This window comes from Rutidosis leptorrhynchoides, chromosome 4 (genome assembly GCF_046630445.1).
Source record: "Rutidosis leptorrhynchoides isolate AG116_Rl617_1_P2 chromosome 4, CSIRO_AGI_Rlap_v1, whole genome shotgun sequence".
NCBI classification, from domain to species: Eukaryota; Viridiplantae; Streptophyta; class Magnoliopsida; order Asterales; family Asteraceae; genus Rutidosis; species Rutidosis leptorrhynchoides.
This window is the reverse complement of record NC_092336.1, coordinates 37488013-37502592: the sequence shown is the minus strand read 5'-3', so window position 1 is coordinate 37502592 and position 14580 is coordinate 37488013. Positions and strand designations below refer to the sequence as shown.

The following is a 14580-nucleotide window of genomic DNA, read 5'->3' as shown; positions in this document are numbered from 1 at the left end:
ATTTGAACAAGAGCAATGGGAAGTTATACTAAATGCTCACAATCTTGAAGCAAATTCAGATTATGAAAACTTGTTGTTCGGACAATTTACATATAATAATCCGTCGAATGTGGTTCATCCACCAGCTTCTATAAAAGCAGTGGAGAGTCTTTTATCGGTTGTAGTAAGCGATGAAGATTTTGCAAATAAAAATACACTTTGTGTTGTTTGTAATGACGAAATGAATGTTGGATTAATAGCGAAAAAACTACCTTGTGCTCATTTGTATCATAATGATTGTATTGTTACATGGTTGGGTATTAGGAATACTTGTCCTGTTTGTCAACATGAGTTGCTAACCGACGATCCTGATTATGAGCGGAGGAAGGCCCGGAATGAATAAAGATCGAAAAGGTTTATATATATGTACATATTTTTGAAGTTGTATGTATATGTTAGGCTGTCAATTGTAGGTGTAATATTGTAATGTGTTCTTGTGTAAATTACTTACGGAGTATATAATAATGATAATTTGTTTGCTTTGTAAGGTATGTCATGTCGATTTCGGGTTCATTACATGATGACTAGTCAAAATAGACTAGTTTGTTGACCCAACCAACTGCACATTGATCTGCACCTCAAAGTACTGGTTTCGACCCGAACCCATACTTTTGGTCTTCATATATAGTTTAATATCAAAAGGGTCTTAAATAGTTACAAGATAACTCCATTAAACCGCTTACATCTGAGTAAAAATACTTTGTCATCAAGCGCCTATTGCATCTAACATAATTCGGCAAAATGGCCCTCATAAATATTACATAATGACCCAAATACATAAAGATGTATATGTTTTACAAATCACAAAATATATTTATTTGGCTAACCTCACATAAATATTACAAAACTTGAAAACAAGTATTTATAGTAAAATGATACACAGACAACCGCGGTTACGATTCCACGCCCATCTCCAACTACTTGACCATGGCTCACAAATTCGTGCACAAAGCGATTCCGAGTCACATTCATGTGTATATGGGCAATGATATGTATATAAAATTTCTAAAAAAACAATAAATTAACCGTTGTTTTGATATCGTACCAACTGCAACTGTCACTGACAAGATTCGTACGTATGGTACCGGGAACTGCATACATAAATCTTTAAACGGAGAATTTGGCGATCAACTTGTCGACATGAATGAGGATGTCGTCAATGCGAGGTCTAACTGTAGCTTGAGGTTGAAGCATCCATGAAACAAACTGATGAAGAGGTTCTGGATATGATGGTTTAGCGTTTGTTGGCCACTTAATTTGTGCATTTATGACAGCCAATTGCAAGCTTCCACCTGACTCCCCTAATGCGTACTCAAACGGAGATACACCGTACCTGTCGGTTATATGGGCAATTTCTTAGATTCTTGAAAATACGAAACGTTCAGGTCATCGAAAGTTGAAAATACTAAAGTGATTGCGAAAGAAGAGTGAGATTCTTACATAATGGCATACAACGTGCAACCTAAAGACCATACATCGGTCCTTTCATCAATATCTGCATGGCTTGGGCAATCCCACAATTCTGGAGCTCGGAAAGGCGCTGACACGTGCTCCGATGCCCATTCCTAACCAAATTAAACAATTTCTAATCACACTAGTTAAATGTATGCTACAAATATTTACAAATCGTCATCGTTATAAGAGAGAACATGAAGGGTGGGACCATAAGAATTGTGATGTAAGATATGGGCACATGAAGGATAAGTGAATATTGCGACGGAAAATAATTTGGACATAAAACGAATAGACGAAAAATGCAGAGCTGCAAAATGGTCGGGTTGGGGGGGTTGGATAACAAGTAAAGCATATGATTGTTGGTGCCGATTAAATAAGATCGAGTTGAGCTAAATACTTTTCGTTCAGACCTTTTTAAAAGTTGTTCATGTGTCAAATATAATAAAAGTTATAAGGTTTTCCCTATTCGGGTTACCCGGAAGACGAGTAATCCAACCCCATACTCTATTGTACGCAGCCCATCAGGAATACTCACCGGTTGTTTCCAAACCTTTCTTGAAGATTCGAACCTGAGACCTCTTGCAAGGATGTCAGGATGTCAGGGCCCCAACCCCAACCACCGGGCTACCTTGGGATGGTTTAAAATATAATAGCAACATAGTCTAAATTTTCAAATAAAACGGATTTAAGAGGTCAAGAGGCTTTGTATTTCATAATACATTTTGGGGGAATTTTGGCCCATTTCACCCGGTTCTATTTAAAGATACTTAATTTATAACTGTTTGATCTGCTTAAGATAACACACAGCCCAAATTGATTAATTCGTAACTAAATGGTTCAGACTTAAGACCAGTAAAGAGAAATGTAAATGAAGGGCAGGGGAAAGAACCTGCAGCTGTAGGGCCTCGGATCGAGATCGGATCTCCTTTCGAGCAGGACGGGCGCTTCCAAAATCCATCAAAATGGCCAATGGTGGCTGTCCTTTACGATGTGTTAATAGGACATTTCCGGGTTTAACATCATTATGAGCATACGGAGTTTCAAGATTGTGCATATGCTGAAGTCCTGCACAAAGCTGAAAACTTTTTCGTTCAGTACGGACAGCATAAAAACAAGTGCAATAACATCATAACAAAAAGTTTCTATGATAAAAAACACAACCACGCACTACAGATGTTTTCATGTATAAGAATCTTCGTTACCTGGCGGAAAATTTGAAGAACGTCAGAGGTAGTAAAGACCTCCTTCTTAGCTTTCATAGCTTTTGCGTTGTCCAACAACGTCCCATCCAAATGGACGGGAAATAACAGGTATGCTTCGTGTGTCCAATTCTGTTCTGGTGTGCCCTAACCAATTAAACACAACTTTCTGATTAATAAGGTTTTTTATGGTATTTATATATAAATCATGTAAAGCTTTTGAAAAAATCTACTAGAAATTTTTTTACTGCAATTTTAGAAGAAAATAGGGATGCTACCAGTGGATATACCTTCCGGTTTAGCATTTATATTTATATGTATTTATGTATACAATAAACAAAATCAGATAAAGTTATTACAAATCAAGAATGTGCAAGTATTATAATTTTCATAAAAGGGATAATCTGCAATCTACTTTAGTTCAAGCAAGATAATATAATGTGATTACTAAATTAATGATAACTATAAAGCTCAATCACACGATTTAAAGCATCAGAGCTTATCATACAGGATCAGTGTTAACAAGAATTATCATTAAGAGATTAAAAAAACTAATTTCTACTTCAAATCTAGTTTTGTATCTTGCACAAGCAGCGGTGGGGCTAGAGTCGGTACAAATTTCTGATCCAACGAAATACAAAAACATTTATTACATTTAAGATCTGGTATGATCATAAATTTCGTTATGTACCTTCACTGAAATAATTGCATGATCAAGCAGTGGAAGCAGATTCGGGTGATTAAACAACGACGAGATCCGAATCTCCTCTTTCACAAACTGCAACTGTTCATTCGTCTGAATCAACACTTTCTTCATAGCATAAGTTCCATCATCTACACATTTAACAACAGTTCCCCTATTACTCAATTTTAGTTTATAAAAAAGGTCTTACTAATTCAACTATTGTAAAGCTGATACACAACTCCACATATATATTTAAAATCTTGCCAGATCCTAAAACTTGATTAATCGATTTATGATCCGGTAAGAACCTAAATATCACAAAAATTGTTATGTCAATAAGCAACTCTAACCAGGTTCGGTTGGATCCAATACAACCCATTTACAAGGACCATAGGCGAGATTTGCAAACTAATTTACCACTATTTAAAAAACAATAAAAAATCAACTTCTGTAAGCATATTATCAACATTAAGTAGTTATTCGGTTTGCTTCTCACACTTCGCACCTAACTTTTACATAATTAGATCAAAATTCATCCTAATTATAACAATCAAATCATTACAATTCTCACAAACTATAAATAAGCAGGTACAAAAAACTGAAATATGACACAAATATGAAGATAATTATTAAAAAAATACCAGAGATGTGAGATGGATCTTTGAACTTGGATGAAACACCACCATCAGAACTAGTCTCATTGATAACTTCTTTCACAAGAAACACAAATGCGAAACCACCTTCACCGAGCTGTCGGACAATCTTAAACCGGTTTTCATTGATCCAAACATCACCACTTTTAGAATCGTACAGTGCGTTCAGTCCTGAAAATGAACACCCCATTTTTGTACCAACACACAGCTTTTTCTATTTCTTATGAAAATTAAAAAAGAAAGAATTGAAAGAGAATAGAGAGAGAGAGAGATCTGTGTGTTAGAAAATACAAGATCCAGGGATGATGCAAAGATGTTGGAACAAAGGGAAGTGAAATGTCAACTACTCACTCTTCAACTCTGTTTTTGGGGCACCGACTAAAAGATTCAGCTCAGATTTACGTTTTTTTTTTTCTTTTTATTGTTTCACTTATCCCCACAAAAACTAATACCGAGTATTATTAATTAATTTAATACAAATAAATAAAGAGATTTTTTTTTTTTTTTTTTTTTTTTTTTTGGAAAGGTAAACATTTTATTGCATGAGAGACAATTAATACTGAGTATTATAAATAAAGGGATCTTAATATCAAACGGTACAAAGGAAACATATATAAACTCTAGCCAACAACAATCGTGATATGCTCCATAACAATCCTACACAAGACAGTTACACGATTGACCAGGAAAAAGCACGACCAAATCGAAAACGCAACGCACCATCGAACATAAAAGCCATCGAAGAAAATACCAAAGACCGCCATACTCGTAAGGAATCAGAATAAAACAAGTACATTGATCACCACCGCAACAAGTCAAAACAATCGAATTGCCGGCTACCCACTGGCAAAGCTGTTAACCACCATCATAATATACATGTCGGTAAAGGAGCAAGGCAAGAGATGCAGGTCGAAAGAAACCACAAACAAACTTGTCAATAAAAGTTGACAAGAAAAAATTCTGACCACCACCGAAACCAAATCGCCATTAAGATTAAAGACCCACAAACAAACTACCATCCACTATTTAGCTACACAAAACAATAATGCCAAAATAGCATTGTTGCCTGTTTCATGAGGACAGTGATAGAAGAGTTCAGCGAAGAAAAACTAGATTTCTGGCAAGGAAGAAAACAACACCAGACAAGAGCAAAAGACGACAAACGACAAAGATTTCAATTGAGCAACTAACCCAGCTGCGATAACTGCTAGAAAGAAGATTTGACCGGCCGAAAAAGCTCACAACATGTCGGAAAGAGGAAGCAAAAGAGAATAAAGTCGAGCCACCGGTGTAATGTCGGTGGCCAGAGAATGAGGAGACTCTGAAGGCCACAAAACTACAGACAAAAACTTAAAGCAATCGGATCTCCACTTGAACCAACCAAACAAGGTGGAAACAAACACAACGGGTGGAAAAAGAAGACGTAGACGGTCACCGAAGAAAACAAGCAACATATAAGATTAAAGGCACGGAAGAGAAGAAGACAAACCGAGCATAAGCAAAAAAGGAAGGTAAGGGAGAAGAAGGGCACACCCAACTGGAGTTAAAAATCTTAACAACATAAGAAAACTGAACCTCACATGTGAATAAAAGCCCAACAGACTGAACCAGAAGGAGAGAGGAAAACATAAGTAGGAAATAATATATGAGAGAACAATTCAAACAAGTCGGAGACTGTGAAATGGTGGCAGTTGTTAAGTTCAAAAACTAGTGTACATTCACAATAATTTTATGCATGTTAAGACCGTCCAGTGTAGCCTGTCGGATCCGGCGCTAGCATCGGAAGTCACCGATCGTCGGCCGATATCGGCCCGATTTTTTAGGTTCCAAAGACGGGGAAGAGACGTCGAAAGTAACTGTTGTCGTGGGTCCAAAATTTAAAAATTGAGTTGTTGCCATTCTTTTTTCCAGTTTTTTCTCTTATAAATAATAACCAATTATTCACCATTTTATCAGCCATTCCTACAACTTTTATACAATTTCTCTCTATAAAACACAATCCAAATTTCAACAATTCCCTTTCATTTTAACAAAAAATATGTTTCAATCCAACAATGATATTGTATACTTTTCTTAAATGTCTTTCCTCCACTAAGGCGTTTTGTATTTCAACGACTCCACGCAAAAATTTCAATTTCTTTCACATTCGCACAAATGATATGAACTCGTTGGGGAAGCCAAGATCACGACATCAAAATTGCACTGTATCTTATATTCATAGATGAAAACTTTCATCCTTTCGACAATAACGAGAGTGGTGATGAGGAGAGATACGTGAGTGATGATACGTTTGAGAAAATATGAATTCGTATTTTAGGATACAGTTTAGTAATTTAATGTCTTCGTTTTTATTTTTATGTAATGTTTAGTATTTAATGAATTTATTTTATTGTGTACTCGTAGTTTTAATTTATGTAACCATATTTAAGAATTTATGTACTCGAAGTTTTAATTTGTGTTATTTTTAAGTGTGTTATTTATAATATAATTAACTAAAATAAATTAATTAACTAAAAAATATATGGGAAAAGCTAACTTGTGTTCTAAGGGCGCATTTTAAGAATCATCAATGATGCCAAAGTTTCCATGAATAATATAAAATTGTAGTTAATACATATGTAAATTAGAAAATTTGTGAGTTTGATAAATTAATTTTGTGATATATTTGGAAAATTTGAGTGTAATAAATGAGAGTTAACTTGTGCTCTTAGGGCATACATTAGCCAATCCCAAAATATATAAATAAATAACTAAAATAATAAATGAAAATATTTTTTCTCGAAACTGAACGAGTTTTCCATTTTCTACTCAATGTCAATTATATTTTTTAGTATCAATTTAGTCGGCGCCCAGTCATCAGAAAGACACTGATAAGACACCAACTAATCTAGTGTCAAAGACATTTGTTAGAAATTTTTATTGTTCAAATATAAAAATAAAAGTAGTTTTCCCTAACTTTTTGTTGTTTGTTACTTCTGGTTTATATCTTTTTGAAGGTTCCAGTGATTTAACAAATTGAAAAACACAAGTATCTACCGCCAGCCAGGCGGCTTATTTAACCACCACCAATCTTCCCTCCATCACAATCAATTCATCATCACTTAACCCATCCCATCTTCTGCTAATAGAATCACTACCTTTTCAACATCATCAAAGATTAAAGTTTATAACTTTCAACCCCACACGATTCTTCAACATCTTGTTCTCTTACATTATATATAACAAATTTAACAATATATTATTGAACCAGTTACTTTCTTTCAACATACCCACAAAAAAGTTGCGATCTTTCATGAGTTCTTGAGGTTTGTTTGATCATCTACTACTAATTCGTTTTTCAACACATAATTTTATGATTTTGCTAGACATGCTTGGAATATTATTGGGTTTTTTGTTGTAATTTTGGTTTCTTATTTACTGATTTAAGATTAGGTTAATATCAATATCAAGTTTTGATCTTTAATGACTTGTTTGGTTAGGTTCTTGAAATTTAGGTTGAGTTAATTGATGGGAATTTGAGAAATATTGGATGATCAGCAATATAATATGTTTTGGACTCATATGCTCTCCACCCCCTTTTGGAATTTATTATTTGTATTTATTACATAGAATAGGATATATATTAGTACAAACTATAGGGATGCCAATTGATGCCAAGCTACTTGCATTATTTTAGGCATTTATTAGATTAGGAAGACTGTGAAAGAATCATGATTTAGTTAATGTCTAGTATAATTTAACATTAGTAACTAACTGTTCATCTGAAAGATTGATCCCCAAAATTGAATGGTCAAATAATCAGTTACAGTCCTCACGAATGATCGTATCTTTTTTATAAATGTTGCAAAAGAATTTATTCGAATTGCCAAATTAATCTTCTTAAACATTATTTGTTCAGTACTCATGTGGAATCAAAATTAGTGGCATAGTAACTTAAGCTACTTAAAAGTTCTTTATGTCCATTGTAATTTTATGGTTTATTCATTAAGTTGTGGTGCATTTTCGCAGCATATATCCAATCTATTGTAAATATGTCCCAAGAAAATTCTTTAGTTGCTGAATCACCTAGGCGACGATCTGGACTGCTAAGAGATCAAGTTCAATTGGTTAAGAAAAAGGATTCGTCTCGTTACGAGATCGCTCCTATTCAAGATCCTCTATCGTTCGAAAAGGGATTTTTTGTAGTGATAAGGGCATGCCAATTATTGGTTCAAAAAAATGAGGGCATCTTATTAGTTGGTGTCGCAGGTCCATCTGGTGCTGGAAAGACTGTATTTACCGATAAAGTTCTCAACTTTATGCCCAGCATTGCTGTTATAACAATGGACAACTACAACGATGCAACTCGTATTGTTGATGGCAACTTTGATGGTACTTTCGGTTTCTTTTTTACTTAATATATTAGTTAGTTTTGTGATTTTGAAAAATTTAACCGTTAGGGACCGTTTATAAAATAATAGATTTTGTTCCAATCGTGTACCGAAATATATCTGACAAACTTTTGGTTTGTTGCAGATCCGAGGCTGACAGATTACGATACCTTACTTGAGAACATTCGTGGTCTTAAGGAAGGGAGGCCTGTTGAAGTTCCTATTTATGATTTTAAGTCCAGTTCAAGAATTGGTTATAGGTAATTGGAATGCTTTATTTACTGTTGATCCCCTATATATGTTCATCTAACATTTGTTCAGATAAGCATTTGAATCATTTAAGCATTAAGAATAGTTCAATTGCATGATTGGTGTAAATACAGAAAACAAGAAGTTCCTTCGTCTCGAATAGTGATTATTGAAGGAATTTATGCACTGAGTGAAAAGCTTAGACCAATGCTAGATCTTCGTGTTTCTGTCACTGGTGGAGTTCACTTTGATCTTGTCAAGCGGGTTTTGAGGGATATTCAGCGTGCTGGACAAGAACCTGAAGAAATTATTCATCAAATATCCGAAACGGTATTGTCCATTTTGCTTAGTTATTTGTATAATCTGAAGGTGACAATTTGAGCGGGTCAGATAAAAGGTGGAAAAGATATTTGATAAAAATGGGCCTGATCTTTTTTTTCTCGTTTAATTTTCCTGCACAATGATGGTGATGTAAAAGTATTAAAAGGCATAAATCTGAATCTTCGAATAAAATGATTTAGGATGTTATTAGTAATCAGGCTTTGGGAACCGATTTTACATGTTACCCTTTTTATGAAAGTTTTATTTCTACCCGTTTGATATCAGATGTAAAATTGACCCATTTATAAGTATATGGGTCAAAATTGCCATCTCTCATCATCGAGATTGGAGTTTTACATATCCAAATGCCTTATAAGCTGCTCTTGAACACAGGTATATCCTATGTACAAAGCTTTCATCGAGCCTGATCTACAAACCGCACATATAAAAATCATCAACAAGTTCAATCCTTTTTCTGGATTCCAGAATCCCAGTTATATATTAAAGGTTAATCTTTAATTCCTATTGAAGATTGAAGTTGCGGCCTTTTTAGGAAATGTAGCTACTCATTTATTTATTTATTAAAATTGTAGTCTAAGAAGGCAGTGACCCCAGAGCAAATGAAAGCCGTTCTTTCTCAAGAACACGAAGAACGAAAAGAAGAAACTTATGATATATATCTCCTTCCTCCTGGTGAAGATCCCGAAGCTTGTCAATCGTATTTGAGGATGAGAAATAGGGATGGGAAATACAACCTTATGTTTGAGGTATGGATATTTTCAATAATACGTGTCTGGTCAAATGTTGCATTTTTCAACGGCGTGTTGGCTAAACTTAACGGGTCAAATTTTTTTTTTTTACCTACAATAGGGGTTTGAACATGTCGGGTTGTCCCGAAACACTTCTATCCGAGTTTTTTAAAATTGTTTTTATGTGATAAGTATATTATCTGAAAATAATTTTCAAAAATTTGGAAACGGTCATGGTCAGTTGGGCCGTAAAAATACTGACCCTCCCGGGTAACCTAAATTGAGAAATAACCATTTATAATTAGTTTATAGACATGATTACAAAATTGATATGGTTTCTAAATAGGTTTGATTACTCTTATATTATATATAAAATTATATTGAAGGCGTTTTCTACTTCAATAATATAGTTTGGACAAACTCAAACCTATTTTGACTTGTTTCAGTTTTAGCTTTTTTTTCAAATTATTTAATATAGCTCATTTGACCTGTAAGAGATAGAACATGACACAGATCAACTGATTCTTAAGTAGATTGGTCGAAATTGCCACCTATATTTTCAGGTAATTTTAGAAGGAAGGGAAACGTATATTTAGTTATTTTCATTTGTATTTTCAGGAGTGGGTGACTGATAGTCCATTCATAATATCACCTAGAATCACTTTTGAAGTGAGTGTGCGTCTTCTTGGTGGACTAATGGCATTAGGATACACAATTGCTGCCATACTCAAAAGAAGCAGCCATGTTTTCTTTGATGAAAAGGTCTGCGTGAAAACCGATTGGTTAGAGCAACTTAATCGCACCTATGTTCAGGTATTGTACTTAGCCACTACCTTGCGAGTTGCGATTCTGTAAAAGAAAAAGGTAACCAACTTTGATCAAATTTCTATGATTAATAGCCAACTTGGTTTGTCTAGGATAATCCATAAACTTTCAAAAAAAGAAAAAAGAAAACAAGTGTAGTTAATTTTAAATCTAGACAACAGGTAACTAAGACTACCTGTTACACTGACTCTGACGTGGAGTAAAATTTGGTACTTTTTGTGGAGAGAAGAATTTGACTGAGACGTGGCAATGTCAAATTTTTGTGTAAATGTTTTAATGATGTGGTGAATTATGATTGGAAGTTGGTGGAAAATAAATAAAATAATATTAATAATATAGATATATAGATATATACTTGTCAAAATATCATTGGAGGCAAAAAAAATGTAACGCCTAAATTGCCACCGTCAAGTTGGTGACTGACGCACCCTTTGCATCAAAAATCACGCTCCATAACAAAATTTGGTGAGCGTCAAAAATTGTCACGTTTGTTTGACGCCTAATCTAACGCACCGTAAGCCATGGTCTAATACTGTATGTAAAGGGACTATAATAACTGATTCAGCGCGCAGTTAAAATTATGGATTTATTTGAAAGTTGTAACGCTTTTATTGTAAAGTTTGAAAAATTAGGGGTTTTTCATGGACAAAGTAGAGTTTATTGAATACCTGAATCAGAAATTTGACCAAAGTCGGTAACTTTTTATGTAGTAATATTTTCAACTTCCTTCATATTAATTTATTTCGCTGCAAAATGTCTAAAAGGTGCAAGGACGAGACCGTTTGTATGTAAAATATATTGCAGATGAGCTGGGGTTAGATGGTACATATGTTCCTCGAACTTACATTGAACAGATACAGCTAGAAAAAGCTGTAAACGATGTGATGACACTACCAGACGATCTAAAAACGAAACTTAGCATCGATGATGATCTCGTATCAAGCCCTAAAGAAGCATTGTCTCGTGCTTCTGCTGATCGAAGATCCAAATACCTTAACCGGTACTTCGCATACCCTTTTGCTGATGTCATCATTTTTGTTAATACTGTTTTTAATTTGGGGTTACGCATCAACAGGGGTGGGGCCCACTCACTTTCGACGCGTGAAAGGAACTTATCGAAGCTGACAAAACTCTCTGTTAATAGTAGGAGATTTGATGGAAGGACCCCTGATTCACCAGCAACAGTTGCAAATCAGGTAAACTTTTAATCTCTTTACAATATGTACGGAGTATGTATTTTGAGTTTGATATGCAAACTTATTTTGTTATTGTAGGGAGTGATTACTAACTTATCGGAGCAAATTACGACTCTAAACGAAAGGATGGATGACTTTACATCTCGTATTGAAGAACTAACTTCAAAATTTGCTCAAAGAAGAGTACCGAGCCATCAAAATATGGCTAGCCAGGTTGCTGAATCATGCAACGGCTCTGCAACTTCACTGTTCATGGCTGGCTTAGGAAACGGTTCATTGACCGGTCTACCGAATTCCGGATCTTCTAACCAGTTGGCCCGAGAGACCCCCCTCATGGAAGAGGTGTTCATCTTCTCTAATTTATTTGCATTTTTTTGTAGCCGCAGGTGGCAATTTTGACCCTCAAACTTAGGAATGAGCTGATTTAGTCATTGTTTTTGGGTCATGGGGGGTTAGCACAAGGGCTTAAGGTATTGGTTTGCTAAATCAACATTAATTAACTATAATTTTAGTAAATGGTCTGAAAAATCTTTACGGGTCGACCCATTTGAACACATACTTGATATATGACTGACGTCACCTAACTGTACAACAACAACAACAATACCCAATACCACATGAGTGGTGTATGGGGGAGGTAATATGTAGACAATCTTTCCCCTATCCGAGAATAAAGATAAGTCATTTTTCCACCCAAAGTGAAACACTCTCAAGAGTAGAGAAAGTCATCCCTCTCTTTATTCGACGGATAGAGATCCCTCTCTTTATTCGACGGATAGAGAGATTGCTTCCGAGAGGACCTCCGGCCTTTAAGTAGGAAAAAGGTTTTATTTTTAAAAAATAATAATAATAATAGACGCCATGAAAATGGTAGAATCAAATTTTCATGGGTTTTAAATCCTGCCTGGAATTTAATTTAGGCTCTAAGAGTCAGTCAAGTCGCCATCAAATCGACGATTGCAGTCACCTAACTGTATAGCTGATAAAGAATACTGATTTGCACATAGTTTTGTAATTAGTGACGTGTTGTTTTCTGGAATAGGTGCTACTCATAGCAAGGGGGCAACGGCAAGTGATGCATCAGTTGGACAACTTAAGTAACCTGTTACGTGATTACGTGTTAGAAAAGGGTCAGCAAGGTGGTGCGTCTGATAAGAACACACGATTGATAGAGATTGAATCATTTGGACTACCCATTGTTGCAACATTGGCAATTGGTGGCTTGGGTTTCTTATTATCCAGGGCTCTTTATTCTCAGAAGTGATCATCATTTATCATTTATATATATATATAAAAAGGTATTTTATACAAATCAACAAATAAACATTCAAGAGGCTGAGATTCAAATCTCACATGTATAAGTATTAACGTTTAGAGGATCTGGCGAATATTGCTCCTGGAAATCACACAAAAACTTTTAGTAGCAGAAATTGTATGTTGTGTTTAACAGAAATCGAAGTTCTTTTTAGTTGAGTAAACAATAGCAGGTATGTTGTGTTTGGCTAGTCAGGTTCCATAATACCTGCAGCTTATTACTGACAATTTCTACCCATTCCCTTATAGATAAGTCGATTCAGATTTGCGTCTTTTGATAGTCGAATATTGCGTTCACACGATCTGTATACAACACAAGAAATTGGCCCACAACAGTCCCATGTATGTTGAATTTTATGGTCTGTTTATGCCAGTGTGTGTTGTGTGGTATGTAGTTTCTATCGTCTACAAACCACTTATGCTAGTACATAATAACTCCTTTTTATTACTATGCTGTTGACTTTTGTTTGATGGCCTTGGCCGCTTCCCTTGGTTATCAGATACTTTTTTTTTACTACCTCCAATGTTGGTTGGGCTTTAGTTTGTATGGATTTCGGGTGGTTATCTCTCAGTAATTTTCTCGGTGGTTTTATGGTGTTTCTCCGACATCGGGTGGGAGCCTCAGGGACTGTCGGTTTCAGGTTGGTAATTTCATTGGATTTCTGGTAAACGGTATCGACGGGACGTTCTTGGGTTCCCCCATGATGTTTTGTGTGGTTTGGTGATGATTTCGGGGTAGTTTCTTAGGAGTTTGTTTTGTGCTGGTTTAGGGCTTAGTAGTGGGTTATACTCTTTTAGTATATTTAGGAATTTGGGTGGAGTTTGGTCTTCATGGTTGGGGGTTGATTTGGGTGTGGGAGATTCTATTTGGTTTGTGTATCTTTTGTCGTTGTTGTTGCACTCATCACGTACTCTGTGGTTTTCTTTGTAGGATTTATGCGCAAGATACAACACATAACTATATGGCTGAATTGATGTGAGCCTTCGGGGTCACACACTTATACACCTAGACGTCAATTAATAATATATATGTGATACATATTATTCAAGTAATAAATAAAATAATTAATTAGTTAATTAATTAATTAATTAATTGATATAAGTTTCGTACATGACAAGACTTTCGTAAGGGCCAAGCATATTTGCTAGAAATTAAATTACGAAGTATAATTATATTTATATTGAAGATTTAAATGAGATATTTTGGTCTTGGATATAAATTCGGGATTTGGCTTCCCACCGACTTCTACACATATAAATATATTATGATCTTGTTTCTCTTTTTTTTTTTAGCACAACAATTGTAAACCCCACGAATCTGATCTGGCCTTATTTTTTTTGTTTTCGACCAAAAGATTATAAAAGTCATTCTACGTCTTCGACGGCAAAACAAGCACAAATTCTGTTTAGTTAGTTTACGGGTAAACCAAAAGACAAGATCTTTTGTTCTTTACAATTAAATAACTAATCCTTGCGATTATTTATTATTACTTGACGGGACTAGCACATCCGTTTGACGTTGTTC

General features: G+C 35.0%; 2 protein-coding genes across 2 annotated transcripts; one reads left to right on the top strand and one right to left on the bottom strand.

Moving 5' to 3' along the window:
* Positions 1-708: 708 nt before the first annotated feature.
* On the bottom strand, positions 709-4395 carry LOC139839925 (uncharacterized). The gene is made up of 6 exons (XM_071830140.1): positions 4020-4395; positions 3385-3527; positions 2697-2840; positions 2384-2569; positions 1480-1604; positions 709-1372 (listed from the first exon to the last, which is right to left on the bottom strand). The coding sequence occupies exons 1-6, from the start codon at positions 4219-4221 to the stop codon at positions 1147-1149; spliced, it is 1026 nt and encodes a 341-aa protein (XP_071686241.1). The 5' UTR covers positions 4222-4395; the 3' UTR covers positions 709-1146.
* Positions 4396-7074: 2679 nt separating this feature from the next.
* LOC139839389 (inorganic pyrophosphatase TTM1) lies at positions 7075-13325 on the top strand. Its single transcript, XM_071829452.1, has 11 exons — positions 7075-7336; positions 8040-8402; positions 8547-8661; positions 8785-8980; positions 9365-9478; positions 9565-9738; positions 10339-10533; positions 11310-11545; positions 11621-11741; positions 11820-12083; positions 12784-13325. Exons 2-11 carry the CDS (start codon positions 8063-8065, stop codon positions 13003-13005), a joined length of 1977 nt encoding a protein of 658 aa, XP_071685553.1. The 5' UTR covers positions 7075-7336; positions 8040-8062; the 3' UTR covers positions 13006-13325.
* Positions 13326-14580: the final 1255 nt, after the last annotated feature.

Bases quoted from the DNA above. Each gene is read 5' to 3' on its own strand.
- LOC139839925 (XM_071830140.1), bottom strand. From the start codon at position 4,221: ATGGGGTGTTCATTTTCAGGACTGAACGCACTGTACGATTCTAAAAGT. The intron at 3,528-4,019 runs GTATTTTTTTAA...TTAAATGTGTAG, and splicing joins AGATCCATCTCACATCTCTG to ATGATGGAACTTATGCTATG. The intron at 2,570-2,696 runs GTAACGAAGATT...AAAAGTTTTCAG, and splicing joins TTCTTCAAATTTTCCGCCAG to CTTTGTGCAGGACTTCAGCA.
- LOC139839389 (XM_071829452.1), top strand. From the start codon at position 8,063: ATGTCCCAAGAAAATTCTTTAGTTGCTGAATCACCTAGGCGACGATCT. The intron at 8,403-8,546 runs GTACTTTCGGTT...GGTTTGTTGCAG, and splicing joins TGTTGATGGCAACTTTGATG to ATCCGAGGCTGACAGATTAC. The intron at 11,742-11,819 runs GTAAACTTTTAA...TTGTTATTGTAG, and splicing joins CAGCAACAGTTGCAAATCAG to GGAGTGATTACTAACTTATC.